Source organism: Uloborus diversus, chromosome 1 (genome assembly GCF_026930045.1).
Source record: "Uloborus diversus isolate 005 chromosome 1, Udiv.v.3.1, whole genome shotgun sequence".
Classification (NCBI taxonomy): Eukaryota; Metazoa; Arthropoda; class Arachnida; order Araneae; family Uloboridae; genus Uloborus; species Uloborus diversus.
Genome location: NC_072731.1, coordinates 39,596,667 through 39,609,098, shown reverse-complemented (window position 1 = coordinate 39,609,098; position 12,432 = coordinate 39,596,667). Strand labels below are relative to the sequence as shown.

The following is a 12,432-nucleotide window of genomic DNA, read 5'->3' as shown; positions in this document are numbered from 1 at the left end:
GGTTTTCAGAAATTTGAAGAATGTAATTGTGTTTATATTTATAATTCATGTGTCATTTTATTGTTGTATGTTGACGATATTGTTTTGCTCGCACGGAAAGAAAAGAATTTAAATCAGGTTTTAAATTTACTTAGGAAAAATTTTGACTTAAAAGTTCTCGGAAAAACGAAAAAACTGTTAGGTGTTGAATTTGAAAGAACTGAGAATGGTTTGAATTTGTTTCAAACTAAATATATCATTGAAGTTTTTGAAAAGTTCAAACATTTTAATTTTCCGGTTTCATCATTGCCGATTTGTAAAGGTACTGTTTTTTCGAAATCGAATTGTCCTAATACAGAAAATGAAAAATTTGAAATGTCAAAGATTCCTTATCGTAATTTGTTGGGTTGTCTTTCTTTCATTGCGAGCAGAACGAGACCGGACATTTGTTATGCGGTCAATATCTTCAGTCAATTTCAAAGCAATCCTGGTGTCATTCATTGGAACGGTCTTTTAAAACTTCTGGGTTATGTTTTTCAAACAAAAGATTTAAAACTTAAATTAAATTGTAATAGAACCCAATTAATAGCTTTTTCTGACGCCGATTATGCAGCTAATCGAGATGATCGAACTTCACTCGGGGGGCAGTTAATTTTGTTGGATAATGCGCCGATTGAATGGCGAACCTTCAAGGAACGTTGTATTAGCCTTTCCACTATGGAAAGTGAGTTTGTGGCCCTTTGTGAAGTGTCTAAAGAGCTTATGTGGTTTGACCGTGTATTAAACGAATGTTTACGCTGGGGAATTGTTAGAAAAAGTAAAATTAAATCTGTAATGTACGTTGATAATCAATCGGCCATTGACTTTGTTAAATCTCCGATTGAAAATCACCGTACAAAACATATTGATGTAAAATTATTTTTTGTTCGTGATTTGATTCAACGGGACATTTTTACCGTAAAACATGTAGGTAGTAAATCCAATAGGGCCGATATTTTTACGAAGCCGCAGACCCGTTTTGAACTGAATCGTTTTTGTGAACAAATATTTTGTTAATTTTTAATGGTATGAAATTGTTTAGTATAATAAATATAATGGGATATTAAAGTATAAATATTTTTGTAACAACTGAAATTCTTTTTCAAATTTCTCGTTGGTTTAATCTTTGAGATGGAGGAATTTGATTCAATGACAGGAGTTTATTTTTGGAAACTAAGCGTTTGAAATAATTTTGTCATTGTGAGAAAAAAAAATTTTTTGTAAAATCATTGTGCCCATCTATTTCAACGATACTGTTTCGAGTATTTTTGTCAATTACAGTTTGACAAGATAGTTTGCAGTGGAAATGTTAATCTTGGACTTACTATTTCCTTGGACTGTGTATCATCAATAGGCAAGAAGGACTTTTTTGAGAAAGGACTTCAATCAAATAAGCGGTGATGTATTGAGCTGCAGCTGCTGATGGATGATGTATTATGATGGATATATATCCATATTTGTTTATTGTTGAATTGTTAAATTTTTTGTAAAAGTTTAAGCCTGGCCCTTTGTGGATTTTTTTGGGTTATTTTTGAATCTATTAAAATTGTATAAAAATTTCAAGTTTAATAGCATTACTGAATGAGAAGGGGGGATATGATAGACATCGGTAAACGATATTTATCCGCGTTCTCATTCCTAATGTAATGTAATATAAAATTAACTTTATTCAAATTAGATTAACTTCTCAACTCTTTCGGCACGTGTAAAGTTTCAGTTTTAGGTTGGCATCCTTTGATGCCCAATCATATGCAAATGAGGCAAGTATAAATAGTGAACGATTCCAATCGTTCTCTCTCTCTCTCTTTTGTGTTCGTCAGCCTCTTGTGAGTTAGGTCCGATAGGTGTTGGGGAGTTGCGAACTCCGCCTCCACTTATGGCCGGGTTTTATTCTTAAGAACTTAGTTTTGTTAGTTATATTTATTTTAGTTACTATGGACCAATAAATTTTTGGTAAGATTTTAACAAGTTTCCAATGTTCATTTCTTCACATTAACATTTGATTCTGCACCTTCCACTGTGTGATATTATCTCTGCTTGTATAAGCATGTAACATTGTTGACTGACTTACGAAATTTAGCCCTTCGGCTTTTCGTTTAAACATCGTAAGTTATCAAAGATCTCTGGCCCGGCTTGGAGAATTCTCTCCAAAAGACATCCCTCTGTACTCCGACAACATCAAGGAGCTGGCCGACTGTGTTTTGCAGACGCAAGGTTTTATATAGTTCTTCACATGGACTCCACACCACCACTAAAATCCTTAAAAAAAAACTGCTCTAAAAGTTTCAATGGAATTGTCTACTTTATGACCCCCAAATGAGCACCCTACTTTAGCTGTTATTATTTGAATAAATCGATGGAATATATATTTACTTATCAAAAGATGTCTGATGGGGTTTCTCTGTTGCAGATCTTAATATGCAGATGATGTAACTAGGGATGCCCAATCCCCCCAATTGCAATAATACCCCTCAATTTTAGTAACCCCTCCTTTTCCGCCAAGAATTGCGACTCACTTATCAAAAGACATAAATTCTTCTAATTTCTCCAAAAGTTTCTGTTGTGTAATCTGCCTCATGATTCCCCCCCCCCCCCCCATGAGATTCCTTGCTGTAGCTATTATTATGAGAATAAATTGCTGAAATAATTATTCACCAAGATGACCTATGGCTTTTCTCTATTGCAGATACTTATGTAATAAGCATTGCCATTTGTATATGCTTTGCAGTCTCCCCCCCCCCCCCATCTTAAAACGTTAAATTTAACGACCTAAATATATAGATATATCGAAAATATCAATATTTGGAGAGTGATTTATTGCGGTATTAAAATTCTGATATCCCCCAGTCCTATTAAAAACCATTAAACTTTTTAGATTTTACCACTTCCAGACTCAAACCACTTATTATAACCACTTCCAGACTCATTTTATTTCTCTATTATGGATTTTTAAAAATGTCTATTTCTGTTTCTGATTTAAATCTATCATTGTTGTACTCACAAGTTGTTTTATTTGCTTCAATTCACAGAAAAAGCCAACACTTCATCGAATTGCTGCTTTAAATGGTCTTTGTTCCTTATTTTCTCATGGAAGGGGCCTTGTACAAGTATGTATTATAAATGTTGAAAGTACTACATTTTGATGAAATTATCTTAGTAATTAAAATTAGCAGCCACCTTAACAAATTTGAAAATATTAATCACCCATAAACAATGATAATGAAAAAAAAAATAATTTTGCTTATATCTTTAGATTATTTGAACTGTTTATTGAAAAAAACGGTCAAGGGACAGACTGAAATTTCGAAAAAGCATTTTAACCTTAGTATTAAAAATTTTCTATGATGATTACTATCTTTTAAACTAAAAGTATTAATAACTACACATATTTAGGTATTCTTTTCAATAACAATGTTGTAGTCATCATTAAATAACTTAGTATGGTGATACAGATGTTTTCCTAAAATTAGCAATTCTGTCACTTGACTGGTTTTTTAAATAAACTATTCAATTCAGTTCAATATAATTTGTTGCTTTAAGTTTGTGTTACATTGTTTCTCTATTTTCCTATGTGTTTTAAAGCTGTTCAATCTTGCTTTGTCCCCCCCCCTTCCAATCCCGCACAAAAATATTAGGTAAAGGTACAATCATCTGCTGATTCATTACTTGCTCTCAACGAATTGATCCCCTTAATGTTTCAAGTGTTGTCTGCTGCAAGGGATACTGGCTTGCAAAACATCTGTTCATGGGAAGTCGGGAGATTGTATGCTGTTCATTCAAATCAACAGCAGAGCGAATCATCAGGTATGTAATTCACATGTTTATTTATGTTTTTGAAAAATTTGTTTTTACCTGCCTTGATTTCAAAAAATCAAATTATTTTGTCATTTCCCTTTTTCAATTTTTGTGATTCTCTGCTTATTGTTTGCTTTGTTTGATTAGTTTAGTATTTTTCACTGCAGTATCTGAGCATTTATAAAAATTGTCTATAAAATGTTTTAGGGAAAGTAGGGCGATAAAAATTCTTTTATGGGTAGCAAAAGGCAAAAGTAAAAAAAGTGGTAAGATATTTACGATTGCTGCTGGTTTGGCAAGCAATAATGTTAAAGTAAAACGGAAGATCCAAGAAAATGTGAAAATCGACATATGTCAGTCTTTATTGCTGTTCATGATGGATATACTAAATGATTTTTGAGCTTTTAAATCTTTAAAAATAACATTATAAAAGCACTCATTATACTTTAATGAGAACTACAAAACTGCAAAACTGCTTATAAGGGATGAGGTAAAATACTTACTCCAAAGTACAAAAACCATAAAAAAACATTACTGTCATAGAAATTATACTATAGAAAAATACAGTACAGAAATGGGGCTAACATATCTACTATTCAAACCTCCATATTTTTTATGGAATTGTTATGAAAATAATTAAAAAGGGGCACAAGAACTCTCTGTCCTAGAAGCTCAACATAATTGGGAAAAAAATTTATTAGCCTTTCAAATAAAAATTTATTTTCCCTTTAGATAAATTTTAACCATAAAGTTTCTAGGTACTTAACTTGCTGCAGGCTAATTTTAGTCGCTTGAAAAGTGAGAATAGTGTACACCTATATTATTTGCTAAACTTATTTGTATTCATAAAATGAAGCATATCTTATATATGTGTGTATAGTATATGTATATTTTTTTTTATTATTTAGTTTCTTCTAGTTACTTCTACCTTAATGAAAAAAGTGTTTTGAAGCCAGTCATGAATTTAGTTCTAGATGGGCATCAAACAGGTAAATTCCATTTTACTATTATTTTGAAAATGGATTATTTGTGTGTGTGTTTGCATGGACATTTTAAACTTGAAGCTAATATTTATAACAACAATCATTAATAGCTTTAAGAAATAGTTGAGTGAAAAAGAATTAATGACCACATTCATCAATTGCACAAAATTCAGTGTACTGAGCAAAAACTTTTTTTACAAGGTAACTAAGAAACAACACTTTGCTGTGAGCAACTCACAAATTCTCGTTCTTCTGAGTGTGAGTGCATGTACACGAACATACTGTTAACTCTCTTTAATTATCATTGCTTGAGACCAAATGTCAAATGTTAGTTCTTGTGGATTATAGAAAATTTTTTGTTTTTGTTTGTTATATTGATTAATTATTGTTAGAAAATCATAGTGAAAAGAGGAAAATTGGTACATTTAAAAATATATATATATAACTTTTTTATATTATTTTATGTATAGCTATAAAAAAACTTTTTTTTTTTTTGAGTGAAAAATATACAAACCAATTACTTTAGCATTAAAGATTCACAGCTACACATTAATCTTTATTTACAAATTTGAAATGTTACACTAATAGTTGGTTTCTATACAGAGGGAGGTCTAAGATTTTTAATTCTCTATTATTGAGAGAGAAAAATCTTTAAAATGATTTACCTTTACTCTTCCACTTTAATGCCAAAATATTAGGAAGGAAAAGGATATAACTTTTAAGAGAAACCTGTCGCTTCAAAAATTTTCATTGGTTGCAATAATTACTGAAATTTAACCATTTTTCCATAATTTAAAATGTAGTTTATAAGCCAAAAATGTATGGCATCTTCAGGTAAATATCTGTGAGGTAAAAACCGAATTATGAAAAAAATTAAATATAGAAAATATCATTTTTTTCTCTCGTGATTGATTAAATGTTTTGAGATGTTTACCCTCATGCAAAAAGAGATTGAAATAATTTTTACGCAGGGCTTTTCAATCATTGTGAATATTTTAGTTCATGTTATCAGTTTCTAAACTTTTATGTCCTTGACGTGATATTCTGCAGTTTGATTGTTTTTATTGTGTAATAAAATGTAGTATATTTTCCAGATGAGACGAAACCTAAACCTCATCATCTTTCAACTTGTTTACAGGCACTTGGAGCCCCCTTTACAAGACCTCTTCCACCTATAAATTGGGTTACAGTTTTGACACCATTTCTTCAAGGAGATGAAGGTTAACAATATACTGTTGACAGTAAAAAAAAAAAAGTTTCTTAATGTTCTTAACAGTGCAAAAAACACATTTTTTTTTAAAAGTAGTTTGAAAGTACTGCACAATTTCATATTAAAGTGTTTTCTTCCTTTTTTTTTCTTATTGATATTATTATTTGCATATTTTATATGAAAAAAAGTGTTTATAAATTGATTTAATGTATTTATTGCTTCTTAACTTAACATTATAAGAATTTTTTCCTGGTTAGTGTTATATATTTAAATGAATTTTCAATAATGTAATATGTCTTAAGATTTAAGAAAAATTGAAAAGCAACACAATTTAAATTTAACATCTGAGTGTTTTCTGTTGCATTGTAATTACTTAGAACTTTGAATGTGATAAAATTAGTAAGTGACAGTTTGAAACAGGGTTCGTACGGGTCATGGAAATCCTGGAAAGTCATGGAAAAAAATAACAGAATTTCAGACCTGGAAAAGTCATGGAAAATGGAAATTTTCATTGAAAGTCATGGAAATTTATTTCAAGTCATGGAAAAATTTCCTGGACAAAGAGAAAGGAACAGTAGCTAAAGGAGCATTAGAAATGAGTGATTTAACAGTATAGCACATAAAAGCTATTAAAAGTGGAAAACTGAAAGATCCAAAAATCAAATCTGAATTTTGAAATCTCATTGCATCCACTTCTGTTGCAGCCGCTTGCCATTTTTTGCAATGTAATTTTACTGCCTGGACATCACTTATAGTTTGAATTTTCTGTTATTTTCAACACTTCTTATGTTTCATATTCTGTAGTAGCAAAATTTCAGGGTCTTAGTTTTGCCACGCCCACTCAAAAAAAAAAAAAAAAGCAATTCAATTGCATGTGAGTTCGATTCCATCACTCGTAAGGACTTTATTATCAAATTTATCAGAGTTTATCTTAATTTGTTGAATGTTTTAGAAAATAAAGACCTTAAGTCAGGCGATAGAATATAGAAAACGAGGAATTCTAATGCTCTAAAACAATACTGCCCAACTTACAGCATGCAAAACTAATCCATGCGACCCACTGCTACATTCAATGTCAAGAATCAAACATGTTCTGGAATTTCTGAATCTATTAATTTATATGCATTTAAACATATGCAAATTTGTAAACAAAACAAGTATACTTTTGAATCAGAAGATTGATTCATTACTGAATGGTTTTTCAAGAAAGATCTGGTTTAGAAACATAAAGAACTAAACTATGTGGCTTTACTTCCAAGAACCAAAATACTGTCAAGTTACGTGGATGATTAAAGGCACTATTGACACTAAAAGGTCACTTTTGAAGCAAATTTATTGAAACTTAGTGATGACTCATTCAACCTTTGTCCCATTCAATGTCATTCTGCCTGTTTTTAAAAAAAAAAATCAGACATTTAAGCATCATCATATTCGCTTAACTGCATTTTTACTTTACTTAAATTTATATGATGAAGACAAATAAGAATAGTTTAGTTTTTTAAGTGTGCACTTATATTTTTCCCGTTACGATTAAGTGCTTCAATGAGACTGTGGCATTCATATAGACGTTTTGCTAATGCTCATTTCCATATATTACCAAGTTTGAGATTATATAGTGCTATTCTCTTCGTATAACTAGGTCATGAAAATTTTCATTGAAGTCATGAAAAAGTCTTGGAAAAGTCATGGAATTTTTTCATTCAAATAGAGTATGAACCCTGTTGAAATGATTTTGCACTATGGCAAGGGCGCCCATATAGGAAGGGTTCAAGCCCCCCTTTGAAATTAGAACTTCCTTGCTTTTAGTACTTTTTTCTTTGCAAAAATGTAAAAACATTTCTTCTCCAGCCATTAATGAATATTAAAAATTTCAAATTTTGATGCCTCTAATCTGTCCTGAAATCAGTTTCCACGGGGAAAATATCCAGTTAAACCACGGGGAAAATATTTGAGTCACTACTTGCTACTCTGCATATGGGCGCCCATGTACTATGGTGCTATGCTTTAACTTTCATTCATCGTACATAAAATTAAGTTTGTTTACTATTTGTCAAATGTTTCAGTTTGTTTGCTATTCGGTTTGCCGAATATTAAAGTATTCTGCCGAATATGCAGTATGCAGAATACCAACCGAATACTCGGTGCATATCTAGTAAATATGATAATAGACTTAATTTATGAAAATTATTAATGTTTAAATATAACTTGCTTGACCACTTAAAAACTTGAGAAGGTGACATTTAGCCTCCAGACCACAGGTTTCCAGCCCTGCCACATGTGATATTTGTCAATTTATTACAATATTTAAAATTATTTAATATTTATTTCAATATTAAAAATTAAATACTATAGGGAATGATGTCATGGAAGCTGCTTTACGACTTGCTGTCCACCAAGCAAGTGGTTCAACTTATGCACAGAATCTGATATCTTCGTACTGCAATCCTCCTTTAATTCATTCTTTGAACGTAGGTATATGGAGAAAACAGTTATTACATTATATTATTTTTTACAAAAATGGTTTAATTAAAAGTTAAAGTTATTCTCTTCTCTCACATTAGGAAAAGTGCTTTTCAATCCTGTTGGAAAACATTCCTACTTTATCTTTGGCATTACCATCTGCAAAGCTTCAAATATTTTTCCAAACCATCATTCATGGCACTGTAAAAAATGAAAAGGCTCTAAAGATAAAAGGTCAAATGACTTTAAAAGTGAGTTATTTGCTTGTGATAATAAAAAAAAATTAATTTTTATCAAAAAATTTTGTATTTAGTGTTTTGATCAATTTTTGGATTTTATTTTTGTTTTGATTATTGTTTTTAGATATGCCTTTGTATTTAGATGTGTATTACTCTTGATATTTTGCAAATTATTTTTTTATTGAAATATGTTACAAGATCAAAATAGTAATTGAATGAGAAACATATCACACTGAATTGTAGCAAATTGTCTAATTTCAATTAGTTATATTTTTTTTAAGTTCTAAAGTATGAGTATGGTGCTATTTGAATTTATTTTCTTTATTATTAAAAAAATAGTAGCATTTGACCTTTCGTTTTCTCTCTACATTTTAGAACCACGATTGATTACTTTTGAACTGCTTTACTCTTCAAATGTATGTTTCATGGGTGCAAGACCTTTCGTCTCAGGACGGATTTCCTTCTTTGGCAAAATTTCCGAGGCGGAGGTTGGGACGGAAAGGAATTCGATGACTTTCCTTCAGTTTTTACTAAAAAAAGAAAAATTGAGCATTTGAAAGATATGCTTTAATTACTGGACCTTTCCATAACCACGAATTCACATCGACATTCTCTCGATTTTCCGCCATGAGCTTGTTTTGTTTGCAACATGTTTTTGGAGGAGTGACTTTTAGACTCACGCCGTTTGAATTTTTTGGCTAGCTATGTTATTACCAACTCACAGCATTGCAGACCGCAGAGTTGCTCGCTATTCTAATTTTTTGAATTGCTTGCCTTTCGTCTTTATTTTTCCTTGCAATTTTCGATCATCTTTCCATTTTTTTCTCATTTGCGTTTTTTTTTTTTTTGTAAACTTTGCATGCATAAATGAAAATTGTGTGCGCTCTCAATCACCGGTTGAGTGTGATTGCTGATGGGATGAAATGTTTACTCCACAGCAAAGGGCGTCCACATACCAGGTAAAACGGGAACTATCAGGGATTTTGAAGATTTTAATGAGCATGGAAATTCTGGAAAAAAACTGAGGCAAATTTGAAGCTGGTTTGAAACACCTATTCGCAATTGTTCCTGCATCTTTGACATGTTTCCAGTAAAATATTCTAAGACTTGAAGAATCACTAAATTCCAGTGACTTTCAATCTAACTCGCTAGAACGGAAATAGGGGGGAGGAGGGAGAGAAAGGAAACAAGAAAAATAATGGCAGCACGAGTTAGCGAAAAAACGCTGCTCTTGCAAAGAGGGTATGTACGCAAATTAACCCATGATACTAAAGTCTCAACATGTTTATATTTTGGAGAATATAAGAGGGGAGGGGGGCTACTCAAGGGCTCCAGAATACAAAATCAAAAAACTTAATTTTAAGCCATTTTTGAAGCTAGGAGTGGTTTGGGATTTCTCTGCAAACTCTAAAAAAAAATGGTCAAAAATGTTAAGGCTGTATTTAATGATGTAAAAGTAGGGAGGGCGATTTTTTTAAAAAACAATTAGAAACTGGAGTCTTAATAACACTTATCTAGGCAATCTTTGGTGAATTTATGAGAGATGGTTTCAGTGTTCTAACCTAAAAATTTTTTGTAGCTGATGCATTAATAACTATTTGAGGCTATACTAAAATGACTTAAGAGAAAGGGTATTTGTGACCGTCTCTCAAAAAATGTTTATAATTGAAGCTTTAACTTTTAGGCTGTCTTTGGCAATGTCAAGAGGGGGGGAGGCTCTCTTTAGGTGAAATTCCGAAACTGGAGTCTTAAAAGCGAAACTTTAGACCATATTTAATGATCATAGAGGGTGGGGTTTGGGATCCTCCTCACCCTTCAAAGCTGAAGTTTTCAGAACTCTGCTTTAAGTAATCTTTGAGGGACTTAAGAAGAGGGAATTCGAAAGCTTCCTCACAATAAATTTTAGAAATTAAATTCTAAAAACTTCAGTGATGGAAAGTGGGAACCACAAATTTAAGTTTTATTTCATGTCTCTGTCTCCTATTGATCATTGATTTTGTGCTTCATAAACATAATTTATGTTAAATAATAACTATTTTTCTAAAATACAGTAAAAAGCCAGTTCTTTGAAAGATACTGTAATATATAGTTAAGAAATGGTTTGAAAAAATTTGGGAGGGGGGAGGGTTACACATTTTTAAATAATTGGGCATGCTTGTAAAAAAATTCTGAACATATGTTGTTCCATAACGCGAAATTTCAATATCGCGAAGAGTCTTGGATTGCAAACCTTGCATAAGTTGGGATCCAACTGTATGCTTAAATGTTGTTTTTTCCTTTCTAAAGGAATACTATTTTGTTCTTCATACGTATTGCTATTTAATTTTTATGTGAAAGAACAAGCTTGATTTTTAATCACTTTAAAGCGGTGTGTTTTGAGTTCTTGCAGTTAAAGCAGAAAGCGAATTAAAGTAGTGCTTGTTTCTCTTAACTATTACTGACAAAGGCAATGCCGGGTATTTTTTTTAGTATGAAATAAAGAGAAACCATGTGTTATTTGCTACATTCATGGGTTTTTTTTTTTTTAATCATGAGAGTTAGGTTTTATCAAAATATCATAGTTTATATTTCTAGCTACAATTTTTCAATAACCTTAATATAGAGAAGAGGGATAAAGTTTTCAAATAAAATAAAATGGGGTTTATTATTTGCTGACTTTGCATTATATACTGATTTCGTCATGTTGGTCCAAAGTAACACATATCTCAAACTCTGGTCATTTTGTCATCAAGAATTGTGTTATAGAATTTGTGAAGGCCATTATTGTGCAGAAAGAAAGTTAAAGGATCCATAGTGCAAACTTAATAACTAAATAAAATTATAGAAAAGTAATAGTTTTTTTTTTTTTTTTTACTTGCTTAAAAATACTTGAAACACTGATGTTTTGCATTATATCAAAATTTATTTTTCACTTCAACTATATGGAGTTCTTATCTTGCTTTTTTTTTTTTTTTTGCTTCTTCTTTGTTATGTATTTTCCAAGCTTTGTTTGGCCTAATAGTGTAGAACTAAAATCTTGAGTTAAAATGACTGTTTATTATGGTTTGGAAATAAAAGCTTGACATGTCTACTGATGACATAGATAGCTTCAAAACAACTGGTTTGTTCTCACAGTATGTTTTTAAGTTTATATAAGCATGTTATGATATCAATCTCAAATCATCTCTACTTGATTTAATGCTCATGCTTATAATAAGATTAATTATTTATTGCAGGGAATTTTAAACTCTTTGAAACAGTCAGGTTATAAGCAAGACTCACTGAAAATTGTTCAGAATGCATTTATATCCATAACCAAGTATTTCATGAAAGAATCTCATAGAATTCAGGAACATCTACAGTGGGTTACTGAAGGTTTCAGTTATTTGCCTGAAGGAACTGTAAATTCATTACTCTCCGTTCCAAAAAGAAATGGAAATATCTCAGTGTTAACGATGATTTGTTGTTATCTTGTGAAAACAGGTAAAAAACCTCTTTCACATCTCAAATCCTACATTGAAGAAGCCAAGCAAGAAAGTTTAGAGTAAGTTACTTTATTATTATTAGTAGTAGTAGTAGTAGCAGAATTTAAATAATATTACAGGATCATCAAAAAGGTATGATGAGGTTTCCTAAAGCTACCACATAGGCGGTTAGTGCATCAAAAAGAGTGGGGGGTTAATGGAGTTGGTGAAGGGGCAAGTTAGGTGAAAGGGGCCTCTAAAGCTGACTTTCTTTTCTTAACTAT

The 12,432-nt window shown here is 31.2% G+C and overlaps 1 protein-coding gene across 1 annotated transcript in view; it reads left to right on the top strand.

Annotated features, from left to right (window-relative positions):
* LOC129229454 (focadhesin-like) overlaps nucleotides 1-12,432 on the top strand; it is a gene marked incomplete in the record, with an annotated part of 113,314 nt that overhangs the window by 78,817 nt on the left and 22,065 nt on the right. The window contains 7 exon segments of the mRNA XM_054863771.1: nucleotides 3,048-3,125; nucleotides 3,654-3,822; nucleotides 4,722-4,802; nucleotides 5,891-6,016; nucleotides 8,359-8,474; nucleotides 8,568-8,717; nucleotides 11,921-12,228. Coding sequence (XP_054719746.1) covers nucleotides 3,048-3,125; nucleotides 3,654-3,822; nucleotides 4,722-4,802; nucleotides 5,891-6,016; nucleotides 8,359-8,474; nucleotides 8,568-8,717; nucleotides 11,921-12,228 — 1,028 coding nt within the window.